This window comes from Nelumbo lutea, chromosome 5, assembly GCF_056320005.1.
Source record: "Nelumbo lutea isolate HS-2025 chromosome 5, American lotus-T2T, whole genome shotgun sequence".
NCBI lineage: Eukaryota > Viridiplantae > Streptophyta > Magnoliopsida > Proteales > Nelumbonaceae > Nelumbo > Nelumbo lutea.
In genome coordinates this window covers 24,423,123-24,437,145 of record NC_142688.1, presented here as the reverse complement: position 1 = coordinate 24,437,145, position 14,023 = coordinate 24,423,123, and the positions used below count along the sequence as shown (strand labels likewise).

Here is a 14,023-nt window from a genome sequence, read left to right as displayed (position 1 = left end):
GCGCCGACTGGCGACCTGCGAGATGTGCTCATTGACAAATTCGGCATGCATATCCTAATACTCCCATGATCATTGGAAGTTGGCCCATGTGCCGAACGATCCGGAGGTTGGTCAATGTGCATGGCAATTATCTCGAACCACTTAGATGACCTTGCAGAAATCTCAGATATGGTGTGTGAAGCCCGCCAAACAATGCCTATATAAAGGCACCAACACCAAGGGCAAGTAAACAAGTATGCATATTCTAGTTCTCATACTTTATGATTTTTAACTCGCAGTCTACTATAAGAGTATTGACCTAAGCATCGGAGTGACCTCGTTGGGCTAGCCACCCCAAGTCCCCTGACACTTGGTTCCTTGTATGACTCTAAAGATCAAGGAAGCTCGTCACCTAACCTATCCAATTCACCACCAAGTAGCTCACCACCGGACAATTTGCCACTAGGTAACTCGCCACCAGACAGCTCACCACTAGGGAGTTCCACTTCGGCCTCTGAGTCACAGGGATCGAACGAACGGATGAGGTATTTAGCCAAAAAAAATGATACGTGACCAAAAACAATTAGATCACGTTTGTTTTTTAAAAAGATAAAAATGACTTTGTTTTTGATAAGGAATATTCAAATCCCCTATCAATGATTGCTTCTATTTGTAGGTCTAACATCGGAGAAAAATCTTCTCTTGGGGCAGAAATTGGAAAGTTGTTCCAAAGCTGAGCAGCTTAGGGATAATGCTTTTTCGGTACCACCGAGTCTTGGAAAGCTGAAAGTGAATACTGATGGTGGTTTTGTGTCAGCCAGACAGGCCTCTTTTGGTTTTATATTTTTTGTTGGGGGGCAGGGTACGGGCCTACCAAAGTTTCTTCCCCGTTAATGGCGGAGGCAAAGGCTATCAAGGAAGCTGTATTGTTTGCTGATTTTTTGAACATCTCAGAAGCTTGTTTTGAGTCAGATAATGCTTGTATTGTGAATGCTCTAAAAGTGCAAGCTGATAGCGATCATCCTGAGATTATGTTTTGGTGCAGAGGTATAAAAGAAATTGCTAGGAGAAGAAACTACAACTTCTCTTTCTGTCCGAGAAAAGCCAACAATGCAGCTCATGAAGCAGCGAAGGCTGGTTTAGTTTCGTTTTTCAAGTCAAGTGTTTGTATTCCAGAACGTCTGTCAAATATTCTGAAGTTGGATTTTTTATTTTATTTCGGGTACTGGTAATAGATAGGTGTAGTTTCTTAGGTTCTTTTGTTGCTTTCTCGTTAGTTTGTTCAGTTTTGTTGATTCTGTTGCTTGGTAGTGCCTGTCTGTTGTCTCTGTGTTGGCGGAATGAAATAATATTTCTTTACCAAAATGGAATGGAAGCCCTCATAATGGCTGATCAGATTCAGAGGACTGAGATGGCAATCCAAATACACGCTCCTTGTGCTCTAATAGTCTAATGTTCATAATCAAGTTCAACCATGCTTCAATGCTCAAGAAACCTAGACAGATGGCTAAAATCTTGTGGTTTCATCTGGCCATTGGCTCAGTATTACAAGTAGGGGTGTCAATGTACTAGGTTTGGGTTGGAACCGTCGGAATCAAAATCAATTTGAGCAAATTAGAGGGACGAATAAGACACGTTGAATAGGATCAGTCCAGAACTAAATGGTCCAAGCTTTTATTGGATTAGATTCGATCTGGTCCATTTGTAATGGATTAAAGTTGGACCTGATCAGATTGAATCAATATTCGGTCCATCGACATAACATAGAGTACGGATGTCAATGATCAGGTATGGATGGAGCCAATCTGAATTAAAACCAATTTAAACAGTTTGAATGGTCCAGACATTGAACTGGAGCAGTCCGGAATGGTCTAAAGTATACAACGGATTGGATTGGACCTGGCCATCTGTAATGGACTCATACCGGACCAATGTCTGGTCCATTGACAGCCCTCGTTACGAGTAGAACCGAAGGGGTATCAAAATAGATTTTAGTTGGCAAAAAGGATTTAGACTGTACCAGTGACACTGTGGATGTAAAACAGTGACAAGGAAAGAAACGGACAAGAGTCGATACCTTACAGTGTTACACTTATTAACAAACTTTTGAAATGTTGTGTATTGGATGGTGGTGAGGTATGTCAAGTTGTCAAAAACGGAACATTGATGATCGTTTGAAATCCCTCTAAAACCCGCAAAAAAGCTAAACAATTTGAACTTTTAATTTGAGGAATAAATATGGAAATGACAAGCTGATGACTGATGTGATTTCTCACAAACCCAAAGCTCTATTGACTAATGACGAATTCCCATTTGGCCGCCAAAAGCTTATTCAAATCGAACCCGCTGGAGCTTGCTATATATAGAGCAGAGTATTCGCGCTTCTGTTGGGGGAGACGAGATCAGAAATGGCGAGAAGTAATAGGTTCTGTTCAGGGAGACACCCTTGCTTCTTCAAGGTTTTCCTCCCCAAGCCCAACATCAACTCCGAACGGCTGGTAATTTCGTTTTTCTTTCTTTTCCTGGTTTTTTTTTGTCCCCCACCCCTAGCTTTTCTGTCGTGTTCTGATTCATCTCTTCAACTTCAGCAGTCTCTTTGAATGCAAATGACCCAATATCGTTGTTGTTGCACCATTGAGGATGGGCTGACCCAGTTCTGTTCTTTTCCATTGCAGAGAATTCCATTTGGTTTTCTGAAACACATTAAAGGAAAAGGTTCAGGAACTGTTTGGTTAAGAGGTCCTAGTGGGAATATGTGGCGCGTGAACTTGACTAAGAACCCCGATGGATGGTTTTTTGAAGATGGTTGGGAAGTGTTTCTGAAAGATCACATCTCAAAACCAGGAGACTTCTTTGTTTTCAGATATATTGGTAACTTTCATTTCTCTGTGCAAATATTTGATCTAACTGCATGCGAGAAAGAAGCTGCTTTTCGTGTCAAATGCACCCAGGAAAATAACGCTTTTGTAGAACGCAAAGGGAATAAGAGAGGGAGAGAGATTATAGCAGAGGCCTTGAAAACCTCCCCATTGAAACCCTTTGAAATTGTATTGAAGAGGAAGAGAGTTAACCCTCCTCAAGTTCACTTAGAACGTAGAACCAGAAATGGAGCACATAAAGTAAATATTGTTAGTAACAGGGGCCGTGGAGGAGAAGATGCAGTTTCAACTAAAGCAGACAAAGACTCTACCTTGCCCTGTCAAATCAAGGAACGTGGTAAGTCTCCCAAGTCTGCTCTTGGTTTTGTCCCTGTTTCTCAGCCAAATGCTTGCAAATATACTCTAATGAGGTATTTGCCTTATTTTTGTTTATACTTGTCAACATTCTATCTCATATTTACGCAACTAGAAAAATATCCAAGGGGTGTTTCAGAGACAGGAATTTTTGCTTATGATATATATATTTTTTAATTTTTTATTAGGAACCTGAAATGAGTGATAACCTTTGGTTGAGATGATGCAGACAAACACTTATGTCTAAGATCAAGCAGACATGTAAAAATTGAAATGGGGCCGGTCACCAGAGGGAGAAAGAAAAATTCTGACCTGCCTATTCATGAAACGGTTTCGGATACCGGAGGATGCTGCACAAGGAAGGCAGTTGAATCCTCCTCGAAATTTCCATATTTCGTGAAGTGCATAAAAGCGTCTAATGTCGGCCGATCAAGCCATCTGGTGAGTTATTTTGACACTGATTTGTTGTTTCAACTAGTTTAGTTGTTGGGGTTTTCATTTGATTGTTGTAAAGGATGAACTCTGTATCTGGAGTGGTTTTCAATGAAGAACACCTTTTTTTTTAATGGATTTGGTTCTGAAAATATTCTTTATTCCTTAGTCCTCGTCATAACAGTATGATGAATCAAGATCCTTAGCCTTAAGATCCAAAACAACCAACTTTTGTGCTGCACAAGGAATACCGTTTTATCCCGCCTTTGGTCATTTATTTGTTAAATCTATGAATTTTGTACTCCTTCCAAACTGAGCCCCTTAGTAATTAATTCATTCTAGACGTTGTAGCTCTGAATATTGACTAAATGACTGAATGTTCTATTTGTTTGCCTTGATTTTGAGGTTTGATTTTTGCAAGCTTCGAGTTGCTTATTACTTCTTCTCTTATCTTGAAATTGCAAAAATAAATTATTTAAGACATTTTGATGATGACTTGGGTAGCATACCTCCTGAGGATACCCTGTGCAAATTCCACACTGATACTGGTAAGAGGTCAAATCTGGAGCATGCTTGTAGCACTATTTTATTTTTCTTGTAATTTTCTACTAATTATAGTAATTATTGGTATTATGGTTGTTATTTTGGTAACTGGATATCAGTCATGCAGTCAATCCCTGGAGACTTTGCCAAGACACATCTTCCCAGACGAAGAACAAATGCCATCCTTTGGAATTCAAAAGGATCCTGGATTGTAGGATTAGATCTAGGTAGGGAAAGATCTACCATTCGTGCAGGATGGATAAACTTCGTACGTGATAACATGATCAGAAAAGGAGATACTTGCATTTTTGAGCTTGTTGGTGAGCGAGGAATGCGAGTGCATGTTTTCCATGAAAGGAAGATACAGAGCATATCATCAAAGAGTCCTGTCAGTTCTGTTTGCCCATGTTGGTCAGAAGCTTGCGAAGCTGATCCGAGTATAGGTGAGCTTTTTGACCTCACAAATATGTGGCCAAATGTTTGTGTTGAAGCACATTTTTCTTTATTGGTACCGGGGAGTTGAAAGCAGTATGCAGTCCCAGGTCAGAGGTAGCTTTATTCACTGGCATTACCAACTAAACCAGGTGACTACTTTTAGTTGCACTTAAATCTGGAGATAGTTTCACTTTAAACTACCTGACACTCTCGGCTTTTCTTTTGCTTGTGGAGTCCTGCATGTACCAAGCAAATGTGCAATATTACTGACTGCACATAGTGCAAATTTCAGAAGCTCTACACTCTTGCCCGTTTGGCTGTGTTTCCACATGGTCTTTCGACTGTTTATAAACTAGGAAGACCGATTTTCAGTCTATTTTCGTTTGGCATGTGAAAGATCTAATCGTTAAAAAATGGGATTCGGAAAAGACATAATAAGTCCATTTTGAAAAGTTCCAAATGAAACTTCTCGCGTCTTTCACGTTTTAATCTCATGTGGAAAGATGCGGAAAGACGCGCGGCAAGATGCATGTCTGCCAAATGTGCTTTGGACTGCTTAGGTTCTCGTACAAAAGCTCAATGCTTCTTTTATATATCAGACTACCGGAAGATCTTCCCAAAAAGATGTGCCAAATGGGGTCTCGTAAATAAAAATTAGGGCTGTCAGTGAATTGCGTGTATCCGATATAATTAAATGGCCTAATTGATTATGCCGGTTCTGGTTTTATGTTTTTAACTTTTTGTCCGATTAGTAAAGAGCCTGGATCTTCTGAAAACAAAAACTGTCATCCAGCAGCAAATTTGAAACATCTCCCCATTAATATACATGTATGGACATATTTCCAATATGCAGCTATACTTTGCTTTTAGTTTGTGTGCGGAACTTTTGTTTTCAGGAGATCCTGTCACATTAAGAATTGGGTCTCGACTGGTTCTTATTTAGACCCAAATTGATTATATAGTTAACAATATGTAAAAGCCTCTAGGTTTTCATGTAATTTTTGTTATATTTTATATCCAAAAAGATAATTTTTGTAGATTATTTATGAGACAATTTTGGTTAAAAATACTTGTTTTATCAACACAATCATTTTTATTAAGTTATATCATCAAAAATAAAATTTTTAAGTTGTTATTATCATAGATAATTATAGATCTGAAGTATAATTGGGTTTAATTTGGTCAGACCTGATCGTCCTGATTTAAATTGGATAGTTCTGGGTCTGTCATATGGAACTGTTTAATAATTGGTTTCAGTATCACAGAATTTTGTTTATATTATCTGTATATAAGTGTGCTTATGTGAATTTATACTTGACATAATTGTGTATCCTTCTCTCTGTAAAGTAAAAAATTTGTAACTCCACCATGATGTTGTTTTATTGTCTAATGGATGAATGTATCGTGTCCCAGCATTTTCAGTTGTTCTCCATGCAATAAGAGCATTTGAATTATACAATCAAATGCTATCTTTACCATTCACTGGTTTGCTTTTTTCTAGTTATTTGTTTACATGACTTGGTCCATCATCTTCAATCCTCTAATTAAAACGAAACTCTGAAAACTGGACAGATCTTGTATCCAAAGAAAAGGTTAAGATAGAGAATGCTCACTTGCCTATTAATGAGATGGATTCACATACAAGAGGTTGCTTGTCGAAAGGACAGATGAGAACTGAAGGAAGGGAAAGAGTGCGGAGAACAGCCCAATCCTTCACTTCTGACTTTCCTTATTTTAAGTGGTGTATGAGGGAGTATAATGTGGGAGGAAGGCGGCTTATTTTGGTGAGTTTTCTGTGCCAAATCTTGTTTTGTTTCATAATTTAAATTAAATAACTCTTTTTTGTGTGCGATGGAGGATGTAATCAAATTTGTTTATTTCTGTTAACCAACTATATTTGATGGTTATGAGTGAACTAATTAAGGTGCATGTAAGGTCCTTGGTGTCTAGGTCGAGAAAAAAACATCTATGATTAATCAAATGTGGTGGGAAAATGGCTGGAAAGGTGTTGCGCTCAGAATTTTCACTGAAAGTTGAACTCTCTGCAAGATAATGCATTCCCATGTAGGCATCCAGGTATCACATTGAAAATGCGAAGTGAGTCAGTTAAGACATATCATGTAGTGTTTCATTGGTAACCCAGAAATTGGAAGTGAAAATTTATGGTAAAAAGAAGAAAAGTAACTAGAAAATGCTTACAACCATGAATTTACACTTATGGATTTGTGTTTTCCTGTATTTATGCTTATCAAGAGATTAAAACACAGGCCTTTCATGTTAGTTACAGTTTGAAGTTAAAACTATTAAAATTTTGTGATGATTACATGATTCTTTGGTGCATTTGTTCATCTTTTCCTTCTGCAGTCTATTTCGTATAGTCTTTCTTTAACTAAGTAGATAAATTGGTCCATGCAGCACATACCAAATTATTTCAGTAAGGAACATTTTCGTGGGTATAGAAAAAATATGAAAATTCTGCTTCACAACAGAGGTAGATCTTGGGAGATGAATTTACTTGTTTCTGGTCGGCAATATTCTATTTCTCGTGGTTGGGCTTCCTTTGTGCGTCATAACAACATACAAAAAGGTGATATCTGTGCATTTGAACTTGTCGGAAAAACAGATATGCGTGTTAGTATCTTCCGGGTGGACAAGAAAGTTAAATTTGTTGACAATGGAAGCGGTTGAGAGGAGAGACATATCCATAAGAAGCATTTGTGTGGTACAACCATCACATTGAATTGAAGATTCATACTGGAAATGCTGTTCTGTTCTTTTTGTCATGTTTTCAGATTTTGTACCAAGTATATGGCCAAATACTAATGTTCATGGCCTTCTGCATACATATATATGCTTGTGAACTTTAAAACATTTTGCTTTAGTGTTTTTTCAGTTGATCTCCTATATGTAAACCATGGGCATGTTATGCCAGTGATAGATGAAACCATGAAATATTACAAAACCATGGGCATGTTATCTCCTATATGTAAACCATGAGCAGTTATTGTAATTTATACATGGTGTGTGTGTGGTTAAATACATTTTCTGTACAGTTCTGTTAGTCTTTTCTTGTGGTCATTAGCTTCTCTGTTTATATTTATTCTGATTAATTCTGTACGAGGTCAAAACATTGGAAATGTAATTTTAAGAGACATCAAGATATGCTTTGGATATGCACAGATATGCTAAGAAAACTCAAATAAAGAAATACATCAATAAAATTAAATGGTCATTTATTTTTATGTCTTTTTGGGTATGCAAGATAGCTTGTAGCAGTTAGTTCTCTCTCTCTCTCTGGAGAAGTACCTTATCTCTTCTGTCTGCTTATATCTATAAAACTTTTGGCTGTGTTTGGTTGCAATGTAAATGCAAATGTGTACATTGCATATTTACCCTCTTTTCAGTTCATGAATGCAAACATGATTTAGATTTTAAACAGTTTTTCACTCATCATTAAATGCCCCAATTACCTTGTGCTTGAGGCAATGCCTTAACTTGGTTAAAAAGTTGATTATCAAAAGAATACACAAAAATGTTAGAAAATACATTTTTTATGTTATAATCATTTCTTTTTTACATGTCAAACAAATGCTCACAAACAAGGAAAGTACATAAATACCACAGTTTGGTGTTTGTATTGCAAACAAACGGAGCCTTTATTTCAAACCTCATGTTGACCCTTCCTGCTCATCAATCTGTGTTGATACAGTATATTTCATTACTGCAACCAGCCCTTTGCCAAGTGAGACTGCATCATTTATGCCCGACATGGAAGCAGTTGACCTGCCATCTCTAAAGTGCATGGGGCCACCAAGTGTCCAAGTGATACTGGTCCTTTGAAGATGAGACTCGGTGACCAAAGTCATGGTAACGTTTTCACCCAAATAAAAGTCTAAGTAACATTGCTCCTATTTTTATGGAAAAGTTCGTTTAGAGTTAATTAAACTCAGTGTCCAGCCTGAACCAAAAAGAATAGATTAGAATCCTATCAGCTGCAATTTTGTAATGGTGGTATGGGCTCAACCATCTCTGCCCATAATTGGCATGTATGTTGACACAATCAAAGCAAGGAACTAACTCTTTTCCTTTTTGATGTATCAATAATGTTCACAGCAGTTGTAAAAACTTCATCCGTATGGTGGTGAGCATTCTCTCAAGGATGACATTATGGGTGTCTTTTATGGATTTGATGATTCGTTAGGAACATGCTCACCTTTTGGGCTGTGAAGAGGCAAGTTCCCATTCTCGCGGTTAATGTCCCTTTCATCAATTTAAACAAACTGAAACAAATTATGAAAAAAAAAATGAAGCTACCAACTATAAGGTGCATGGAACAGATTCAATATACATTTGAATCATAAGGTAACTTGAATGTATAAAATCAGGAGGCAAGTCCGTATTCTCACTTTCTCACAATCCCTTTCATCAATTTGAACAAATTGAAACAACCAACTATAAGGTACATAGAACAGATTATGTATAAATACAATTCATAAAGTAATTTGAATATGTAAATTCCCAATAGATAAAAATATCGGCGGATAAAAACAAGGGAATCATTCCTCAAATACCTTTCTGAAAAATAAAAGCAAAAAAAATCCATTTTATTTGTTATGGCTTGATGCATTGGTAAAATCTTGGGATGAAAAGTGTTAGAAAACAGGTAGAGTCAGAGCAGCCACTTTCTGCTAGAAAATTCTGAAGGTTATGTTTATCCAGTTGACCCCTCCCAAGACCCTGGACCAAGGTTCAAAATATTTGAATCAACTGTTTTTTTATTACTTTTTTATTTATTTTTGTAGAACCCGTTCGTGGGGGGGGGGAGATTTAGGGCTCCTCCACCCCCTAAACCGGTCAGACCCCCGAGGTGTATCGGAGGGGTCCCAAAACGATATGTATCGGTCGATACATGTTGATACTTTGAACCTTGCCCTCGACTATGGGGATTAATATTTGGAATGATTTAGTAGGCAGGGTAGATGTTCTACTGGGATTAATATTGGGATGTGGGAAGTGTGGATCTATTTTCCACCAGAGCTGGATGAAGATTTGTGGTTTGCATCTTCAGGGCTTACACGTGACACCCATGCAGGGGAGGTTGTTATGGTTATATGAAGGTGAACTGCTGCACCAAGATAGCTTTAGTTGAAGCTCTACTTTAAATTGTATGCAATGTTTATACTATGCAAGTCATACTACCTGGGTCCCATTGTAAGGTTCTATCAAATACTCAATAATTCCAATTGTTAGGTATTCTCAGAATTAGTAATGCTGAAATCACAATGTTGGGACATTCCAATTTGCTCAATCAATCAATAATATCTATTTGCACTGTTGTTGATAAGCTTTTCGTTTTTCTAATGAAAGAACAAGACTAATGTACACTAAGAAAATTTCCTAGTAAAGAAGTAATAAATGTAGATAAATTTAAAAGTCACCAGTAGTCTTTGCAAGAACAAGCTCCATCTTGGAAAAAGTGGAAGCGATTGACATCTTTTATGACAACTGGTCTTTCAAAGACCTTGGAGATAAATTTGGTAGCTGTGTGGCAATCATTGCAGGTACGTAGGTTCTTTGTTATCCGGATGGTTGTTCCAGGTTTAGTTCTCATTAATCCAAAAGCAATAGCCAGCTTTTCACTGTGGTGATACAGGAGGTTTATCTTTGTTTCATATGGTACATCTTGGAATACAAGCTTAATGTCGGGTACGTAACCTACTTCTTTAATCTTGTTAATCATGATCTTCAATATCCTATGAATCTCAGGGTATTGGGGGTGATCTATATCCCCAGCCATGAATGTAAAAATCTCCCTATCTATCTCGATAGAACTGAACCCTGGGGTCTTCTTCAATCCCTTTGATCTCAATGATACTCTTGTCATCTTAACACCTTCCCAGTTTCCAACAGTTGCATACATATTTGAAAGTAAGACATAGTACCCAGCGTCGTTTGGATCTAATTCAAAAAGCTTTTTTGAAATCTGTAATCCCAAGTCGATATTTCCATGGACTCTGCAGGCACCTAGCAAGGCCCCATAAACTCCAGCATCAGGCTGCAAAGGCATGGTATTGATCAGAAAATGGGCATCATCTAATCGCCCGGCACGACCAAGAAGATCAACAATGCAAGTATAGTGTTGTAGATTTGGTAATATATGCCAATATCTAACCATGCAATGGAAAATGTGAAGCCCTTGATCAACCATTCCAGCATGACTACATGCACACAAGACACACAACAGAGTTGATTCATCTGGCTCTAAGCCTTTCCCCTGCATTTTCCAAAGAAGATCAATTGCATCATCTCCGCACCCATTCATCCCATTACCAGCAATCATGGCATTCCAGCATGCAATGTCCTTTTCCTTCATTCCCTCAAAGAATTTTCTTGCACTCTCCAAATTCCCGCAATTAGCATACATGCCTATAAGTGCAGATCCTACAAAAATATCATCTTCAAAACCTGTTTTTATCATTAATGCATGAACACGTCTGCCCTGTTGTAGAGCTCCTGATCGACTGCAACTTGAAAGGATGCCAATCAAACAGATAAAATCCAGTGCTACCTCATCCACCCCAATCATTTCGTTAAAGATCTGCATAGCTTTGTTCATATACCCAACATCTGAAAAGCTAGAGAGCATCAATGTCCATGTAACCACATCCTTCACAGGCATCTCGTTGAATAAGCTATATGCATGTTCGACGCACCTGCATTTTGCATACATATCAATCAGAGCAGTCTTAATGATCTGATCATTCTCGAACCCAGCTTTAATCGTACAACCATGAATTACACTCCCCAACTGTAAAGAACCTATGGCAGAACACCCTGATATCAAACTGACTATAGTAAAAAAGTCTGGAGAAAATCCATTTCTCTGCATCAAAGTAAAAAGTTGAAGAACTTCGTCACCAAAGCCTTTATTGGAATAGCCTGAAATAAGAGCATTCCATGTAACAATATTTTTATCGGGTATTTTGTCAAATAGTCTCCGAGCAACATCCATGCAGCCAACTTTGGAATAAAAAAGGACCAAGGATGTCTCTACGAAGACGTTAACTCCCAAACCATATCGGATCAAGAAGCAGTGTAACGATCTTCCGACCCGAATCAAGCCCAAGTTAGCAAGAGCAGATAGAATGCTCGTAATAGTAACCACATTGGGCAGGAAGCCACTCATTATCATGTCACAGAGCACCTCGTAAGCCTCGAAATAACGCTCATTCTTAGTGAACCCAGATATCAAAATTGTCCAAGAAACCAGGTTTTTATTTTGAATTCGTCCAAAAATCTGCTTTGCCACATTCAGGAGTCCGCAAGAAGCGTAAGAGTTCATCAACCTGTTGGAGAGGAAGATGTTTTGAGCAAGGCCCGATGTAATTATCTGGGCGTGAATCTGTTGAATGGGCTTAAGTTCTTTGAGTCCTTGAAGGACTGAAGCGTAGGATGGAGCGCGGGGGGCTATCAATTTGGTTACGTTGGATACAGGATTTCTGTGTTCTGTTGAAGAGAAACGAGACTCAAGACAAAAGGGAGACTTGAAACGGAGAGAAGTCTGTTTTGGGTGGGAACGAAGAAGATTAAAAACAGTTGAGCTGTCGACCATAACTTTTCCGTTAATCTTTTTCTCTTCTACTCTTTGTTGAACTGCAGCTTTATGAATTATGATGATGGTCTCATTTATGAGCAAGAGCAGACAACCTTTAATTCTTTACCGAGACGGAAGAAATGGGCGGCGAGGATTAATGTTGTAATTTTGCATCCAGTTCAGGAAGGCACGCTCGACAGGCGCTCCTGGAGTTGAAGAGTCGACAATACTACAGCATTGATACCTAGGAACCCACGATGTGGTTGTAAGAATACGTGCTGTCTGTGACAGGGGCTTATAACGAATAAAAACACCCCACGACGATAGCCATCCTCGCGGAGTTACAGCTAACGATATATTATATATACTTAGAGCAGGGAGCCGTGCGATGTACGGAAAATTTGAAAGATTTAATAATTTTATTTATTATTAATTAATAATTCAAATTTATTGTTAATTAACTAAAAGTGTTAAAGTTATTGTTAGTATTTAAAATTTTAATAACCGTATTTTCATTTAATGTTGATTTAAAGAAAATAATTATTGTTAATTTAATATAAATAAATATTTTAAAAAAATTAGTTTTATTAATAATTTATAATAATTTTTATTATTTTTAAATGAAATTTTGATTAACATTAAATTGATAAAAATAATTGTAAAAGCTAATGTTTTGATTAATTTCACTAATAATTAACAATTATATAGGAATGACAACGAGGTGGGTTCAAGGCGGGGCACCCCATCCCTATCCTTGCCCCATAGTCAAGTCAAGACACTTTATCCCATCCCCACTGTGAGGTAGGTTCAAGGTAAGGCAACCACTCCTCAATATTGGGCCAGTTTAGGGACAAGTGACCCCACTCCTCAACAAGGATGGAGAATCATATAATTTCCCTACACCATCCCTAGTATTGGGCGAGTTCAAGTAAAAGTGTAAATCGGGTCGAGCCTTGGGCTAGGCCAAGCCAAGCTATGAGTGGTCCATTTTTTTTTTAATTTGAAAAAAATATGTTTAAATTTTTTTTCATATGATTTTTTATGTATATAATTGTTTATATATACAATTAGACCTATTCATGGGCCAAGTAGCCCGATGACCTGGTCTGATGCTATTACATATATAAAAAAGTACTTATATATAATAAATATTATATATGCTTCTTAAATTATTAATAAATATCAATTTGCTATTACGATATATAAATTAAATTACTAAATTAATATAATATTATTTTATAAAAATATACAGAAAAATAAAAACATTTTGTGTACAAATCGGGCTTCAGTGTTGGACTCGGGCTCGAGATTCGAGCTTTATATAAGGGCTGGGCTTGGGTTTAAGATCCAGTCAAAGAGGCAGCATCAACAACCACACCATTTCGGTTTACAATTTCCCTAGGCTGATTATGCACATGGGATATGCTATCGTAAAAAATAACAACATTGCTCATACCACTGCCATTTCCCTCTACCTTGGGCTTTGGTTTCCTACCTCTCTTCATCCTTCTTTCCCAGTCGATAGAAGCAACCATTTCGTTGATAAAGACGCATGTGTTAATTACAAAATTATGACTTTTTATAAATTAATATTTTTATTTATTTCTAGTTTAGTATAAAAAAAATACATAACATTTATATATATTAATATAAAATTTATCTAAATATTACATAATAATATTTACCATATATGCGTATAACTTTCAAGTTGAGCTTATTAGGGGTTGTTTAGCTTGGGCCCTATCTACTAAAACCATCATTGGACTCTAAAAGTTTGATACACAATAAGACTTCAAATCTAATTATC

The 14,023-nt window shown here is 37.3% G+C and overlaps 1 protein-coding gene and 1 pseudogene across 6 annotated transcripts; one reads left to right on the top strand and one right to left on the bottom strand.

The window, feature by feature from the left end:
• The first annotated feature begins 2,244 nt into the window (after positions 1-2,244).
• On the top strand, positions 2,245-7,661 carry LOC148851060 (B3 domain-containing protein Os01g0723500-like). 5 transcript variants are annotated; one of them, XR_016098766.1, is made up of 7 exons: positions 2,245-2,477; positions 2,655-3,195; positions 3,442-3,653; positions 4,315-4,630; positions 6,195-6,406; positions 6,558-6,698; positions 7,038-7,661. XR_016098766.1 is itself a non-coding variant. In XM_088942907.1 (7 exons), exons 1-6 carry the CDS (start codon positions 2,388-2,390, stop codon positions 6,657-6,659), a joined length of 1,458 nt encoding a protein of 485 aa, XP_088799033.1. In that variant the 5' UTR covers positions 2,264-2,387; the 3' UTR covers positions 6,660-6,686; positions 7,038-7,661. The 5 variants fall into 5 exon arrangements, 4 of the variants coding, with proteins under 4 accessions (XP_088799033.1, XP_088799031.1, XP_088799029.1 ...); XM_088942907.1 differs by having other exon boundaries at positions 2,264-2,477; positions 6,573-6,686; XM_088942905.1 differs by having other exon boundaries at positions 2,264-2,477; positions 6,573-6,698.
• A 2,265-nt stretch (positions 7,662-9,926) lies between these two features.
• Positions 9,927-12,499, bottom strand: LOC148851059 (putative pentatricopeptide repeat-containing protein At3g11460, mitochondrial pseudogene; annotated as a pseudogene). The gene has a single exon (XR_016099681.1). The product of XR_016099681.1 is annotated as a putative pentatricopeptide repeat-containing protein At3g11460, mitochondrial pseudogene (transcript).
• Between the last annotated feature and the right edge of the window lie 1,524 nt (positions 12,500-14,023).